This window comes from Eutrema salsugineum, unplaced genomic scaffold (genome assembly GCF_000478725.1).
Source record: "Eutrema salsugineum unplaced genomic scaffold, Eutsalg1_0 scaffold_10, whole genome shotgun sequence".
Classification (NCBI taxonomy): Eukaryota; Viridiplantae; Streptophyta; class Magnoliopsida; order Brassicales; family Brassicaceae; genus Eutrema; species Eutrema salsugineum.
Window position 1 is genome coordinate 1,976,114 of NW_006256908.1, and position 15,795 is coordinate 1,991,908.

Below are 15,795 nucleotides of genomic sequence, written 5' to 3' on the forward strand. Positions count from 1 at the left end.
TCAGTCATATTGCCACGGACACCCCAAGAGTATGTGACACGCATCCATCGGCAAGACATCGCAGCAGTTGAGATCTTTGTAGTTGAGGCCAATGGAAAACAGAACTCGACAGCGCTTGGAAATATGAATATCCGTCTTTGAATTGAGCCACGCGATCTTATCCGGAGAAGGATGAGGCTCGGTGAACAACGCAAGCTTCGCGACAGCCTCTTCAGAAATAGCATTCGTGCAGCTTCCAGAATCAATAACCAGACGACAGACCTTACCGCGAATCGTACAGGTCGATTGAAAAATGTTGGTACGAAGCCAAGATTCTTCAATGCCCTGAGGAATAAGGTAGTTGCAACGCAACATTAACAAAGGACCCACATCACCAACCACACATTCCTCTGAATCATCGATAACATCTTCATCATCACCATACTCATCAAACACAGTTTCATCTTTAGCTAAGAGACCACGATGATGTACTTGAGGGCAGGCAGATTGACGATGCCCCGTTTCTCCACACTTAAAGCACTTGAATGTGGCTGTTCGTTGTGAACTCGGGGCAAGAATACCCTCCGTATTGTCTGAAATTTTAACCGAGTCTAGCGATTTTGTCAGGCCAGATTCAGTTGCTGAGTTGAGGCGTGTACGTTGTGAATTCCAAGAAGAGGATTGGCCCCTCGCATGTTTCTCAATCAGAACAGCATGTTGATGCGCTTCTGATACCGATAAAGGATCAAATTTCAGGAGCGAACTCTGAATGGATTGTCGTAAACCACTGATGAAGCGAGAGAATCGCTGTTCTTCATTCTCGTTTAACGTATTCCGAGCCAACAAAGAGAAAAAATTCAGCAGCATAGTCATCAACCGAACGACTTCCCTGTCGCAAATTTTGCAGCTTCGTATACATAGTTCTCGTATAATTGTACGGGAAAAAAGCCTTCCGCATTAACTTCTTTAATTTTTCCCAAGACGAGACACGTTCCTTCCCTGCGCGAGCTCGTGATTCCTTCAACTGTTGCCACCACGCAGAAGCTCGTCCACGAAAATGCGTTGCAACAAGAGACACATGCATCGGATCAGGGACCTCCTTAAAGTCGAGCAGCTCTTCCGTTGTGTTGATCCAATCAAGAAATTCTTCAGGTTGATTTCCACCGGTGAATTCAGGCAAGTCAAGTTTGAAACCAGACTCCCATCTTCGATTATCTTCACGGGGCGCGGCAATAAGATCACGCCGGCGATGAATTCCCTGCTGGTTTTGTTCACCGTGTTGAACAAACTCATCAGCAAAGATGTTTTCGTCTTCGTCGTCTTCAGCATCGATGACAGGATCCCGTCGATTAGGAGCAGCGTTTTGTTGCGCTTGCACAAGTGTTCGCACCGCAGCTTCCATAGTAGCTTGCATCGAGTTACTCAAATTCTGTTGAAACTCCACCATTAAAGCCCTAAAAGCCTCGTTGTGATCCTCAAGGGTAGCTTGCAGACTCTTTTTAGGCGGCATCTTCAGGAAATCTTGGTCTCTGATTCAACTGTTGCAGCGGACAAGTAGACAAGACAAAACTCAAGTATCAATAGATCTAGATACTCTGTTTTGTTGTTCAAAATTCTTTGTTGAACAGGGAGAATTCAAAGACTTCGATAAAGAGAAAGCTCTTTCTTAATAATGAAAAAACCAAATCTCAAAATAAAAAATACAACGCCTTATATAGGCTTGAACTAAAGCCCTAATTGAAATTAAAAGTACTAAACGATAAAAGGAAATAATACTAAAGTCAAAATAACCAAAGATTAGAATAGCTTGTAATCCAAGTAAAAGAGATAGAGATGTCGCTACATCAGTTTGAGTGGTTGTTTATTTCCCTCTTTGATTGCATCACCGAGACCTTTAGAATCAAGGTACATCTCAACATCGATCAGCCAAGATAAATAATTCGCTACATCAGTTTGAGTGGTTGTTTATTTCCCTCTTTGATTGCATCATCAAGACGTTCAGAATCAAGGTACATCTCAACATCGACCAGCCAAGATAAATAATTATTTCCAGAGATGTCAAGGGCATCAAACTCAAGGTTGATAATGTTTGGTATAGTTTTCTGAAATAATAAAAGAATAATCAAGTTTCATGATAATTAACTAAGATGCAAGTATTATGAGCAAAGTTTATTTAAAAATATAAATTTAATGTATTAACACTTAAACATACACTAATTTATGAATAAAACAAATAACTCAAATCATATGACATTGATTAACATGATTTAATTTAATAAAAATCAAATTAATATTTAAAGTAGTACTCGATAAATTATAATATCCAACAAGCACAAAAACTTATGCAATAAAATATTTTGATTGTTATATTCCATCACCGTAATTAAAACATAAGAAATTAATCTGATTTTAATACTAGCTACAAAAGGTGAAGGTAGGTTACTAGTTTAATAAATTCTATAATGACAAAACCAATGCTTTTAACATATCAATTAAAGTAACGATTCTATTATAAACCCTAGCAATCTTTTATGTGCTATATTATATTAATTGGAAAAGTCGTAAGTCATCAACCTTATTATGCTACATCAAAGATCTTAGTTGGTTTCAAAAACATGATTGCTTAAAAAAAATCTCTGTTCTATGAATTTTAACAAAACTCCTTGAACAATAAGATCTAAACAGTAAAAGTCAATTATTCTAAATTTATGTTTTACCTTTAAAACAATATGAAGTTTCAATATGCGATGAAGGAATTTATATAATTTTATAACTGAATTGCCACATGTTCCATATAATTATGCATAATTAAATCAATAATAAGAAGTACTATGACGTGTGTTTATTGATTCATATGAGGTATGTATATAAACAAATAAAACGAAGCATCAATAAAAGTAAAGCACATAAACGTACATATAAATTATTTAATCATGTGATTTTAATCAAAACTCTAATTAATTTAGAAATTATTTTCTTTGTAAATCAAAATTTCTCAATCGATTATTCTTAATAAAAACTCTTTAAACAATAAAATATAAAGATCAAACAATCGATTATTCTAGATAAGTATCGATTACCATCCTTTATAAAATATAATTGGAGAAGACATAATCTACCATATGATTATAATCGAGAAGGCATAGCCTACCAATACAATTGATTTGAAAAAAAATGTATCACTTATCATTCCGGAATAATGTATGAATAATGATAGGTATTTATAGTATTATAAAGACTTGAGGAGAAAGCTAAAACTTAGAGAATAAAAAAATAGAGAATATTCTAAACTCTTTCTCATAATAGACTTCATAATGGACATCCACATATTTATTCATAACACAATAACACAATGTGTAATTTAGGTGTCAACTTTTTCGCAATACACAAAGTCAAAGAAATCTCTACTGTACAATCGATTATGTTGTATTCGAAAAGAAAATCATATGGTTTTAAATTAGCAGAGTTAAATTTACCAAAGTTTCCGGTGTGCTGTAGAATCGTTTGTCGTGGTCAAGGATAATTAATGTGTCAAAGATAAAACTGTCCAGCACAAACATGATGCTCATGTATAATCGTTTATCATGGATCCTTATAAGCAGGTAAAGGTGAAACTGTTTGACTTCACTCGTAATTGATCTCATTATTTATATTAAAAATAGTATTAGGATACTCAAGCCACGATTTTCCACATTTGGAAGCAAAGAAACAATGTCTTGCATAATCAACAGTCGATTCCTTTGGCGATCATCTTCAAGAATGTCAACTGCAAAATCCGCAACATCATTTCCTCGAGGAGACACCGCAAGCATTGCCAAAACTTCATGACACTCTGGATCCCGTAAACTAATCAAACTTTACCCAACTCTTTTACTGCCTTGTTTTTTATTTTATTTTTGCCAAGGCATCAAATGTAATAGGTTTTCTGCTCTTGTAAATCATAAACCTTCATTCTTAATAATATTTTACATTCTTAGCAAAAAAATGAACGAGGGATGAGCCATGTAAGATAACACTTCCTAAACAATACACTACCTTAACTCTACCTCTACTACTACTAGGAAGTGTTGTATATTTTGCTTCTTCCAACTCTTGGTCTTTCCAAGAATCGGTGTCAAAGTCATGGATTTTTTACGCATGGGTATATCCAGACTTTTCTCTGATTTTTTTTATTTACAACGTTTCTGGATTTTACATTTTTACAAAAATGTAACCTGTTAAATCCTCACATGAGATCTGTATTCTCCATTGTTTATTATTTATTTTATTTGATTTTTCCTTATTTTTATTTTTCTTTATAACAAAAACTCTTGATTAAGTTGATGCGGACGTAGTGAAGACCCGACGGGTCATGTGCTCCATACTGTTTTTTATTTTTATTTTTTAAATAATTTAGGTAACTTTCATTAACAAATTTTAGTTTAGTTATAAAAAAGAAAAAAATTATCACCAACTAATTTTTTTTTCTAGATTCGCCCCTTGATACGATCTTCCATAACAACAATGTAACTTAGTTGTCAAGAAAATTTAAGACAATAGTCACAATATACAGCTCTACAAATTGGGAACAAATGATAACATGAAGAACAAAATATATATAAAAACAAACTCTTCTGTGATCTTAGGTCTAAACAAAGAAACTTTAAGACTTATGCAAAAGCCTTAGTAATCACAAGTGAACGGTGACAAATTTATTCAAAATAATATTACTTCCAGATCGAAGTCAAACCACCAGAGTTTAACTCAGAATGTTAAACATTCATGGCGAATCAGGCAGAGTAAACATATACATTAAACACGATTTCAGAATATAAAGCAAGAACCAGGGCAACGAGCAAAGGACAACTTTTTCCATCAAGAATTCCACTCTCGACTGCAACTTAGCTTTAGACATAAACATATGTCTTCTCTATTCTCTGGTTCTTGTAAACTCTCTCTAAGATCGAATTACTAATCTAATTTACTTTGCTAAAATCTTCTCCAAAACGCTCTCAAATCTTGTTTGTTCAGATCGATCAACAAACTTACTGTTTATTCCTCGATATGCCCTTGGTTCTTCTTTTTGTTTTTAAGTTTTGCCCAAGATCCTTCTATTTTTACTATTTACAAATTTTGGCAATTGTATTATCAACTACATCAACGATATAAAAATTCATAAATCATATGTCATAATCCAAACTACAACCATGTGTCTGTGAGATGCATATGCAATTGCATTGATGCTTTAGTGTTTTATGTTAATGCAAAAAAAAAAAAAATAGCAGACAATAAATTAATATTACATGTTGTGGTTTTGAGTTTGGGAAATTACAGATTTTGACCCAAAGAACTTCTTAGTAATAAAGAAAAAAACATTTCACTCTAATATTTTTTACAAATTTCAGTTTACAAAAAAGATATTATACAATTTAAAATTGTTCATTTTTATATTTGTAATTACTTGTTACTTGGTGGAAACTCGTTAGTCCACTAGTCAACTAAAAATTAATTCATGCTTCTTTTTTTTTTTTGTCAATATCCTCTTCTCCTAGACCGAAATGGTTAACCAAGCCGGTGGAGATGAGTTTACATAAATCATGTTTCCTGGGCAGACTCTAGCACTGTGCTAATGTGTCCGCCATGGTATTCTTCACTCGTGGTATATGAACTAGTGTAAAACAGTGGAACTTCTCTCTGCATTTCTGGATTTCCTCCAGCTGTAATGCGAATGCTGGCCATTCCTTGGGTGCCGACAGCATCTTCACCACATCAGAACAGTCTGTTGCAAAAGCCACTTCTCTTCGCTGATTTTCGATCATGCAAAGCATTTCCCATAATAGTGCTTCTACTTGTGCATGTAAAGGAGATAAGCTTTGTCGTAAATTTCTTGCCCCCATTATTGTCTCATTGGTTTCCTCCCGCCTGTAGTACCAACCTATACCTAACATTTTATCCGTCTCTTTCCAAGAACCATCCACCGAGCACCATCCATTATTAAAGGAGGTTGTATGCATTGGCAGTCGATGACGTTGTATTTCCGTTACAGTTATCGAGTTTTGTGCTTCTTCCCATAAAAAGGTTTTTGTTTCCGCTAATTTAAGCGTCATTCGTGGATCTCTGTCCACATTTGAGAATAGTTTGTCATTTCTTGCCTTCCAGATGTACCATACTATCCATGGGTAAGATTCTTTAGAAATCTCTTTTGGTATATGCCAAAACAAATGATCAAAATTTGCGTAAATAGAACTTCCTGAAAAAACTCCGGGAGGTGTTGGAATTTGTGACCAATCTCTGCATTGCTGGTGGGCATTCGAATAAAACATGATTAATTGTTTCCTCATCTTCCCCACATCTGCTGCATTGAGAATCACATTTGATTCTTCTGTTGTTAAGGTTTTTTGCAACTGCCAGACAGCCTGTCAATGATTACCATAAAAAATATCTCACATCTCAGTTTCCATATTTTGCTAATAAGAGTCTGAAATCAGGTCCATAGAGGTTTTTTGTTTCTTCTTCTGAGTCTTGATGTTCAATTTGATATCCAGATTTGACCGTGTATCGACCTGATTTTGTGAAGTGCCAACCCATTACATCCGGCCGAAATGTAGAGCTTATAGGCATCTCTTGTATTATTTCGACATTTTTTGGTTTTATTAAGGCATTAATGAGCCCCATATTCCAAGTACTAGTCCACGTCCGCGGATCAATTAGGTGATTTACCATTAGATTTGGGTAGTAATTATAACCCATACATATTGCTGATCTTGGGCGAGAAGATGGTATCCAGGGATCGTTCCAAACCGAAGTGGAGCATCCAGAACCAACTCTTTTGATTAGCCCTTTGTTAACCAGAGATTGAGTTGAGATAATACTTCGCCATCCGTAGGATGGGGAATAGGACCTTATGTTATCCATTGGGTCTGCATTCCGATAATATCTCCCTTTAACGAGTCTGGCTTTCCATTAAACGCCATAATTGTTTTGCCAATAATGTCGTGTGATATATTCATAAATTGCATCATTTAATGTACATATTCTAGTCCAAATCATGTCTCATTTACATGCATTTTAGGTCTTTAGGCATTGTTTTAGGACTTAGGAGATTGCATTAGGTCCAAGAGAGTTTTGCATGTTTTGGAGTGTTAAACAGGTGCTTTTGGAGTTTATTTGGAGTGGAGGATGTGATTCAGATGAAGAAATGGAGTTGAACTTATCAAAAATGGTGAAAAGAAGCAATTTTGAGTTTCTCTGCAAAATGATGTACTGATGGCCGAAGATTCTCGGCCAAATTCCTTCCCGCGGGAAGCTTTCTCGGCCAAAAACACGTACCGCGGTCAAGTCTCTCGGCCAAAAATCCCGGATGCAGATACATTTCAGAAATCGCATCACCGGATGCTCTTGCCGGCCGATTCAGCTTACAGGGTCTTCAGAAAAGTTGGAGATAATTGAGTCAAGAACCCAGGACAGGTTGAATAAAGGCATTTGGAGCACTGAGCGGAAAGATACGGTCACCGGAAGACAGACCTCTCTCGCATCCATTCCGGAGCAATCCGATACTCCTGAATGATCGCCTGTCCGGAGAACCTTCCGGTCCGATTCAGCGGTCGGGCGCTTCCTCAAAGTTTGAGAAGGTTCGAGCACGGTTCCATAGCAAGTGAAATCACTCAATTCGGACGCGTGAGCAGAAAGTTAAGCTCGGCGGAAGAAACTCCTGTCTCGCTGCCGTTTTGGACCAAACCGATGAGCTCCGAAGAATGCGAAGGACGGTGCACTTCCAGGCCGATTAAGCTTCCGGGGCCTTCATGAAAATCAGAGACATTTGCGTCTTCTTTCCAGAACTTCCACGAGTATTCAATTCGGAGCTATGAGAAGGAAGATACGGTCTCCGGAATGGACACATGTCTAGACGCCTCTCTCTGATCGTGTGAATGCAATGCAAAGATGAGCCCTCCAAGAAGTCTTCCACTTCCCAAGCACTGCCTTCACCACAGTTGTATATATATGAGTCATCTGTTCTCTGCAACCGGAATCACTCAATTCGGACAAATATCGTAGAAGTTACACTCTTCGGAATGCGAAGTGGTCCAAGCTGCTCTGAATGCTGCGAGAAAGCCTTGCGACTTGGTTAACTCGCAGGCCTGAAGACGAATGCTTGGAAATTGATGCTGCGAGTTGAGAAGTGCGGGCAAGCTATCAATGGATGAGGTCTGAGGCTCCCGAGCAAGAAAATTGCTAAGTCCACAATACTGCGACTTGGGCATGCTACCTCGGAGACGCTGGAACCAAGCCGCATGATCACTCGCAATCTACTCCGACTTGGGCGTGCTGGCTGGGAGCAAGGAGACCAACCCGCACGGTTTATACATTCCCCAGAAACCGCCTTGGTCTTGCGAGTTGAAGAAGAAGAAGATTAAGCCGCAGCAAGACTCGCAAAACACTCCTACTTGGGCGTGCGGCTAAGACAAAGCGATTAAGTTTCACAAGACAAGTTCTTCATCTACTGCGACTTGGGCATGCTACCTGGGAGACACTGGACCAACCCGCAGGATTTCCACTTTACCCACTAAAGACGGGTCAGGACCCGGTTTGTTCCGGGCCAACCCGGTTCATTAGCATTTAGTATATATAGCTTTTTGGAGAAAAACCCTAGGGATCTAATCTTCTCTCTTAGTTTCTCTCTAGTTTTCTTTCCTTTTTAGTGTAAAACGTTTTTGATTAAGAGATATCTGAAGGGATTTGATCATTCCAAGTCTGTTTCTTATCATCTCATCATCTCATTTCTGCTTCTAATCATGATTAACATCATCTCTTGCAAAAGATTAGATGTGTTCTTCATGATTAGTGAGTAGTCATCTTTTAAGCTTCTAGGTGTGTAGATTAGGGTGCTTAGATGTTTGATTTGTGATGTTTAGGGTTTAGATTCTCATTTCATTTCCTTAGTTAGCTGCTCCTAATGCCAGATTTCCATGGGAAAGTGAAATCTGGGTTCATAGGCATTTCATGCACCAAAAGTGTTTGATGAAATGCCTGAAAGAGCTAACTTAAGGGTTTATGTTTTAAATGCCATGAGAATAGTTGTTTGAAGCATAAATGACATATTAGAACTGTTTTTTAATGCTCATTAGTTCATATTTCACAAATGGGAATTTGGTTTGAAAGTGGATTAGTGTAGAGATTAATGCCTTCATGAGAGGATTAGTTTAGATTAGAGTTCTAAGTTTAAATGTTTGTGATCATGTGATTGCTTGCTATGTCTTTCTGTGTAAGATTCAGTCTTTCTTAGCTCTTATTTTGATTCACAAAGAGGCTGTTTGGTCATGTTAGACTTGGAACCTTATGCTTGTTAATTGCTTATTCACTAATAGGAATTAGTCTTGAATTGGTAATTAACAAAGGGATTTCTGTCATGAGAATGAATTAATCTGAATTGGAAGTCTAGACTAAATATTTGCAAGTGTTGCATTGTTTGCTTAGCATCATGAATTCACATTTAAAGCACCCTGATCAATGATCACATCTAGAGGTTTAGCTTTCTCTTTATTTGAATTTGAGTGTTTATTTTGTTTCTCTTGCTTGTTTAATTCTTAATTACTGTTTGTTCTTGCTTGTTTTTTTATATGCTTTTAGATAATCTTGGTTACCAACTCATCTGCTTATTAGACTTGGATTAAGATAGCTCCTCATAGTTCTAGTGTCTAGAATCTCTCCATTTGGATTGATACCTCAAGTGCTACAATGACATGAGTAGTTGAGGAATTGATCAAGGATTGAAAATTTCCTACTATTACCGTGTTAAAATCCTCTATCGACCTGAAACCCATCCCCCCATCAGATTTGTGATGACACATCCTTTTCCATGCTAGCCAGTACATTCCCCTCCCTTGGCCACTCGTGTTCCACCAGAACCTTGCCGTGATGCTAGTTAACTTTGTGATGATTGACTTCGGTAAGCGGAAACATGACATGACAAATGTTGGCATAGCTGATGCCACCGATTTTATTAGGACTTCCTTTCCCCCTTTTGATAATAAATTTGATGTCCATCCGTTTACACGGTCCTGTTGTCTATCAGCTAGAAACTGAAAGATCTTGCTTTTCGCTCCTCCAAGATTTTCCGGCAATCCTAAATATGAGCCCATTCCCCCCATATTGTTAATTCTTAAGATTTGTTTCATCTCATTTTGCACTACATCTGAGACCTTATGCCTGAATTGTAGCGATGACTTATCAAAATTTATTTGTTGACCCGAGACGTTCTTATATTGTCGAAGCACCTGCAGTATCTGTTGGCATTCCTCTTTATTTGCTTTACAAAAGAAGAGGCTATCATTCGCAAATAATAAGTGTGAGATCGATGGACTTGAACGGGCTACTTTTAATCCGGTCAGTTTTTTTGTCTCGTTCCGCCTTCTTTATATTAGAGATCAGAACTTCCGTATATAAAATAAATAAGTATGGGGACAGGGGATCCCCTTGTCGGAGTCCCGGATGTGGAATAATTCTTCCTTTGGGTTGCCCATTCAGTAGAACTTTGTATTGTACTGATTTTATACACCACATCATCCAGGTAATCCATCTTTCCGCAAATCCAATTTTCCTCAAAATATGTTCTATGAGATCTCATTCGATCCTGTCATATGCTTTGCTCATGTCCGTTTTAATTGCCATGAATTTATCTTGGCAGGACTTGTTAGTACGGAGTCCGTGGAACATTTCCTGTGCTTTTAGAATGTTATCTGAGATCAAGCGTCCAGCGACAAAAGCTTCAAATGGTAATTTCATGACCAAGGAAGTCAATGGTGCCATGACCCTAGTGGAGAATGTAGCTCAGAGTGATGAGCTTATGGATCAGACTTTGAAAGGAATTCAAGTGGAGCTGTGAGTGCTGAAGAGGAAAGGACAAGGAAAGACATCAAGTCTCTCAATGAGAAGCTAGACACACTTCTCTTAGCTTCTCATCAGTCAGCCAACTTTGTTAGAGATGTGAATCATGTGTTTCAAGACACATTTCAAAGGGAAGACATCACAGCTGAGGTGAACTTTGTAGGTGGCCAACAAGGTTACCAAAAGGGCTTTACCTACTACAAGAATCCCCCATACCAGAACTTCTATCCTCAAAACACTCAACAACAAGGTTTTGTCCCTCCCCAACAACAAAGTCTCCAACAGAACTCAGAGAATAAGGATCAAGAAGTTCAGAACCTGCTCCAGGAAATCCTCAGAGGTCAAGCAAGTGGTGCCATGGAATTTAACAAGAAAATGGCAGAGATGAACAACAAGGTGGATTGCAGTTATTCTGATCTTCTATCTCAGCTTAAAACCTTGGCTTCCAAAGTCAAGACTCTAGAGAACAACAAGGGCCACTGCAGTTCTCAAGCTCAAAGATCTTTACCAGGGACATCAGTAGCACATCCAACAGAATACTGCAATGCCATCCTCTCAAATGATGAGAATCATGCTGCTGTCCAAGAAATTGAGGATCTTCTCCATGGAAATGTCTCAAGTGCAAAGTGCCTAACACAAGATGATGAGGACGCCATCATAGAGGAGTTTGACTTCCTGTTCTGTGATCTCAATGAGGACATTGAGAAAGAAGGTGGGGAGGCAGCTTGTTTTGATATGAAAAAGAATGATTCTGAGATTGCTGAAGGAAAGGATCAGAGAATGGTTCAAGGAAGGACATCTGATGGAGTCTCTAGCACTGGTTCAACAAGGGTGAAACCCAAATCAATTCCCAAGCTAGGTAATCCAGGAAAGTTCTCCATCTCATGCTCTCTTGGAATTTTGAAAGTGGACAATGCTTTATGTGATTCTGGATCAAGCATCAGTGTAATGTCTTTAAACATGGTGGAGAGACTAGGGATCAAGAGTCTTAAGCATCAGCCCATGTCAATCACCTTTGGAGATTCATCCTCAAAGAAACCATATGGAATCCTTGAAGACTACCCATTGAAAATTGGTGAATGCATAGTTCCAACAGATTTTGTAGTTATGAAGATGAAGAAGACAAAAGAGCTACCTCTTTTGCTTGGAACTCCATTTCTGAACACCACAGGAGCAAGGATGGACTTTGATACTCAAAGAGTGGTGCTTGCTAAGGTAGATGATGAAGTATCTTATCCTCTTAAGCCTCCTCTTGCTGGGTTTTGTGGAGTTATATCTGATGATTCTGATGAGTTGAAACACTATGGGATGATGTATGTGGGGAGTATTGGAACTATAGAAGAAGCTCAACCCCTTGCATCTGTTGAGAAAAAGAAAGAATCCCTAATAAGACCTGATCTTGAGTTTGAAGGGGATTTCTTTAGTGATGATGAAGCTTGCTTGGAATCTCTATCTCTTACACCAAGTGAGAAGGAGATCAGCAGCAACAAAGGCAATGGCTCAGGGTCTCAAGACAAGAACCCACCAAGAACCAGACCATTCACTCTTGAGTCATCTTCTCAGGTCTTAACTCTCACTCCTTGGAAGTTTGTTGGTGGAGCTGTTGAATACAAGGTTAAAGGCAATGGAAGATCAAGACCATTTGCCAAAGTCAGAGCTATCCTCACACCAGACATAGACAAAGGATCAGATGGTATCCAAGAGCTGATGAACAAGGACCTCATGCTTGAATTTATGGACAAGACAAGGAGCATCAAAGCTCCTCCTCTCACTCACTAAGAAAAGAGTATGAAAAGTCAAACTTAGTGACTTTAAACAAAGTGCTCTTGGGAGACACCCCAAGCTTATCCTTGTATATAATCTTTTTAATCTTTTCTCTCATTTCTTTTTATGTTTTAGGATCTTTTGATGGGTTTTGTGAGTTGGTCTCAGGTTCTAGGTGATTTTTGGAGGACATAGCCCAGTGATAAAAGAAATGAAGCATGTGAGAGGGCTGAGAGAAGTGTTTAAGGTCTGAAAAGCTTGGAGGGCGCCTGAGTGCTACCTAGATGTGCGGCTTGGTGCAAGAAGAGCCCAGGTCGCAGCCCAACTCGCAAATTACTCCGGCCTGGGCGTGCTACCTGGTGTAAGAAGACCAAGCCGCAAAAAACCATGAAGAGGCCCGAAGTGTTTAAGTCCCAAATACTGCGGCTTGAGAGTGCGGGTCAGAAGAGAGGAAGCTAGGCCGCACGTCCATTCGCAAATTACTCCGGCATGGGCGTGCTGGCTGGGAGCAAGCAAACCAGGCCGCACCAAAAAGAAAAGAGGACGAGGTATTTAAGTCCAAAAACCTGCGATCTGGTGCTGCTACCTGAAACCCAAGGAAGCTAACCCGCATGAAGACTCGCAAATTACTCCGAGTTAGGCGTGCTACCTGGGAAGCATGGAGGCTAGGCCGCAGCATTGGAAGAAAGGCCGAGGTATCTATGTCCCAAAGTCTGCGAGTTGGTCCAAGACAAGTCCATGCCGCACAAGGGAGTTCAGGCCAAGCCAAATCCATCTCCAGTGGTGTCTGGCCTCATCTGGTGCAGATACTCACTCCCCTTTTGCATAAGAACCACACCAGGTATCACTCCAAACACTTGTAAATGAGCATTTAGCATTTTTCTTTATCTTTTGCATTTCATGTTTGATTTTTCCTCTTTCTCATGCTTTTATAACACAAGGGACTGTGTTATTTAAGTGTGGGGAAGGGGTTTTGTGTTTACTAATCATGTTTATTCTGCTCTTATTTTCCTTTTCACTTTGAGTCTCATTTTGCAATCATCTAAGTGCATATAAAAACAAAAAAAATGGAAAAATCTGAAAAATTTTCACAAAAAAATGCTCATGTAGTTGCATTCACATTTTAGGTTGAGTCTAGTTTGCATTTTCATATAGGTTGCATCATATGCAAATGGGAGTAATGATAGGTTCTTTCCTTGAGAGTACATCACTTTGAGAATTTGGATTAAATATGCTTGTGAAATGACTTCTGTGCTTCCAAGGCTTGAAATGGTTTGAATCTGAGAAGCAAGTTTGAATTGAACTCAACTCTAATAAGTGAAAACCCTGAACTTGACTTGAAATTATCTTGTGATGCATTGTTTGAATAAGCTTGTGGATACCTATATACATATTTGAGCTAGAATCCTGTTTTTACCACCCTCTTCCTTAGCTCAAATAGCTGAGTCCACATCTGGATCAGTTTTCCTCACCTTGAACCCATCCTTCCTTCAAGCCAAATGTTTGTGTGTGATTGAAAGGCCACCTTGGATCAAACTTAGCAGAAAGTGTTAGGTTTAGAGCGACAAGGGCAAGTCTCATTGAGTGTTAAGTTCCATCATCAAGGAGCTGAGAGATTTGGCAAGAACTAAGTGTGGGGGAATACTTGTTGGTGAGTGGAAAGGAGAGATGAGTGGAAATAAAAGGAGAATGGTGAGAACTAGGGGATATAAAAAGAAAAGAAATCAGTCTTGGAGTTTTGAGTCAAAGAAAGTGAGCTCTAGTGTTTTGAAAAGAAAAAGTCTAGCCTCTAAGTGAAAAGAACAGAAAAGAAGCCCAAGAGCTCAAATGTTTTAAAAAGAAAGAAAAAGAGGCTAGAAGTTACAAAAGAAAGTGAAAAGGAGCTATGTAAAGTTTGAACTCCAAGACTTGAGTGTGAAAATGATGAGTGAGTCCCCTAGTGAGAGGAAAATGAGTGTGGAAATTGAGGTTCTTGAGAGGTTGAGCAAGTGAGAATTCTTTGAGTAGAGTGTGGGGTGGGATGAGTCCTTGCCCTTGTATGCATAGGTTGCTTTTTACCTTTAGCATTCTGCCAAAGTTTGATCATTCATAGAGAGATCCCCTTGCTGCATTGAACCCACTCAGGCGCTGATGAGACCATTTTAGTCTCATTACCTCACCCTAGCCAAACTTTGCTTGTTTGAACATTGCATCATTTGATCCACTTGGTAAAGAGCTTAATGAATGTTAAAGAGTTGAGGAATAAGAGAACTTGTGGAGAATACTGTTGAGTTGATACATCAGAGTATGGTCTTGCATTGCATATTGAGCATGAACTTGAATTCTCTTAGTGGTCACTTTTCTCTTTCAAAGGAAAAATGAGCTCCCAATGCATTCAACCTCTCTCTCTCATTTGTTCTTTTTGCTTGAGGACAAGCAAAGGATAAGTGTGGGGGAGTTGATATATTCATAAACTGCATCATTTAATGTACATATTCTAGTCCCAATCATGTCTCATTTACATGCATTTTAGGTCTTTAGGCATTGTTTTAGGACTTAGGAGATTGCATTAGGTCCAAGAGAGTTTTGCATGTTTTGGAGTGTTAAACAGGTGCTTTTGGAGTTTATTTGGAGTGGAGGATGTGATTCAGATGAAGAAATGGAGTTGAACTTATCAAAAATGGTGAAAAGGAGCAATTTTGGGTTTCTCGGCAAAATGATGTACTGATGTCCGAAGATTCTCGGCCAAATTCCTTCCCGCGGGTAGCTTTCTCGGCCAAAAACACGTACCGCGGTCAAGTCTCTCGGCCAAAAATTCCGGGTGCAGATACATTTCCGAAATCGCATCACCGGAAACTCTTGCCGGCCGATTCAGCTTACAGGGTCTTCAGAAAAGTTGGAGATAATTGAGTCAAGAACCCAGGACAGGTTGAATAAAGGCATTTGGAGCACTGAGCTGAAAGATACGGTCACCGGAAGACAGACCTCTCTCGCATCCATTCCGGAGCAATCCGATACTCCTGAATGATCGCCTGTCCGGAGAACCTTCCGGTCCGATTCAGCTGTCGGGCGCTTCCTCAAAGTTTGGGAAGGTTCGAGCACGGTTCCATAGCAAGTGGAATCACTCAATTCGGACGCGTGAGCAGAAAGTTAAGCTCGGCGGAAGAAACTCCTGTCTCGCTGCCGTTTTGGACCAAACCGATGAGCTCC

At 39.0% G+C, this 15,795-nt stretch overlaps 1 protein-coding gene across 1 annotated transcript; it reads right to left on the reverse strand.

Moving 5' to 3' along the window:
• Positions 1-1,489, reverse strand: LOC112081436. The gene is made up of 2 exons (XM_024147880.1): positions 918-1,489; positions 1-868 (listed from the first exon to the last, which is right to left on the reverse strand). The coding sequence occupies exons 1-2, from the start codon at positions 1,487-1,489 to the stop codon at positions 1-3; spliced, it is 1,440 nt and encodes a 479-aa protein (XP_024003648.1).
• Between the last annotated feature and the right edge of the window lie 14,306 nt (positions 1,490-15,795).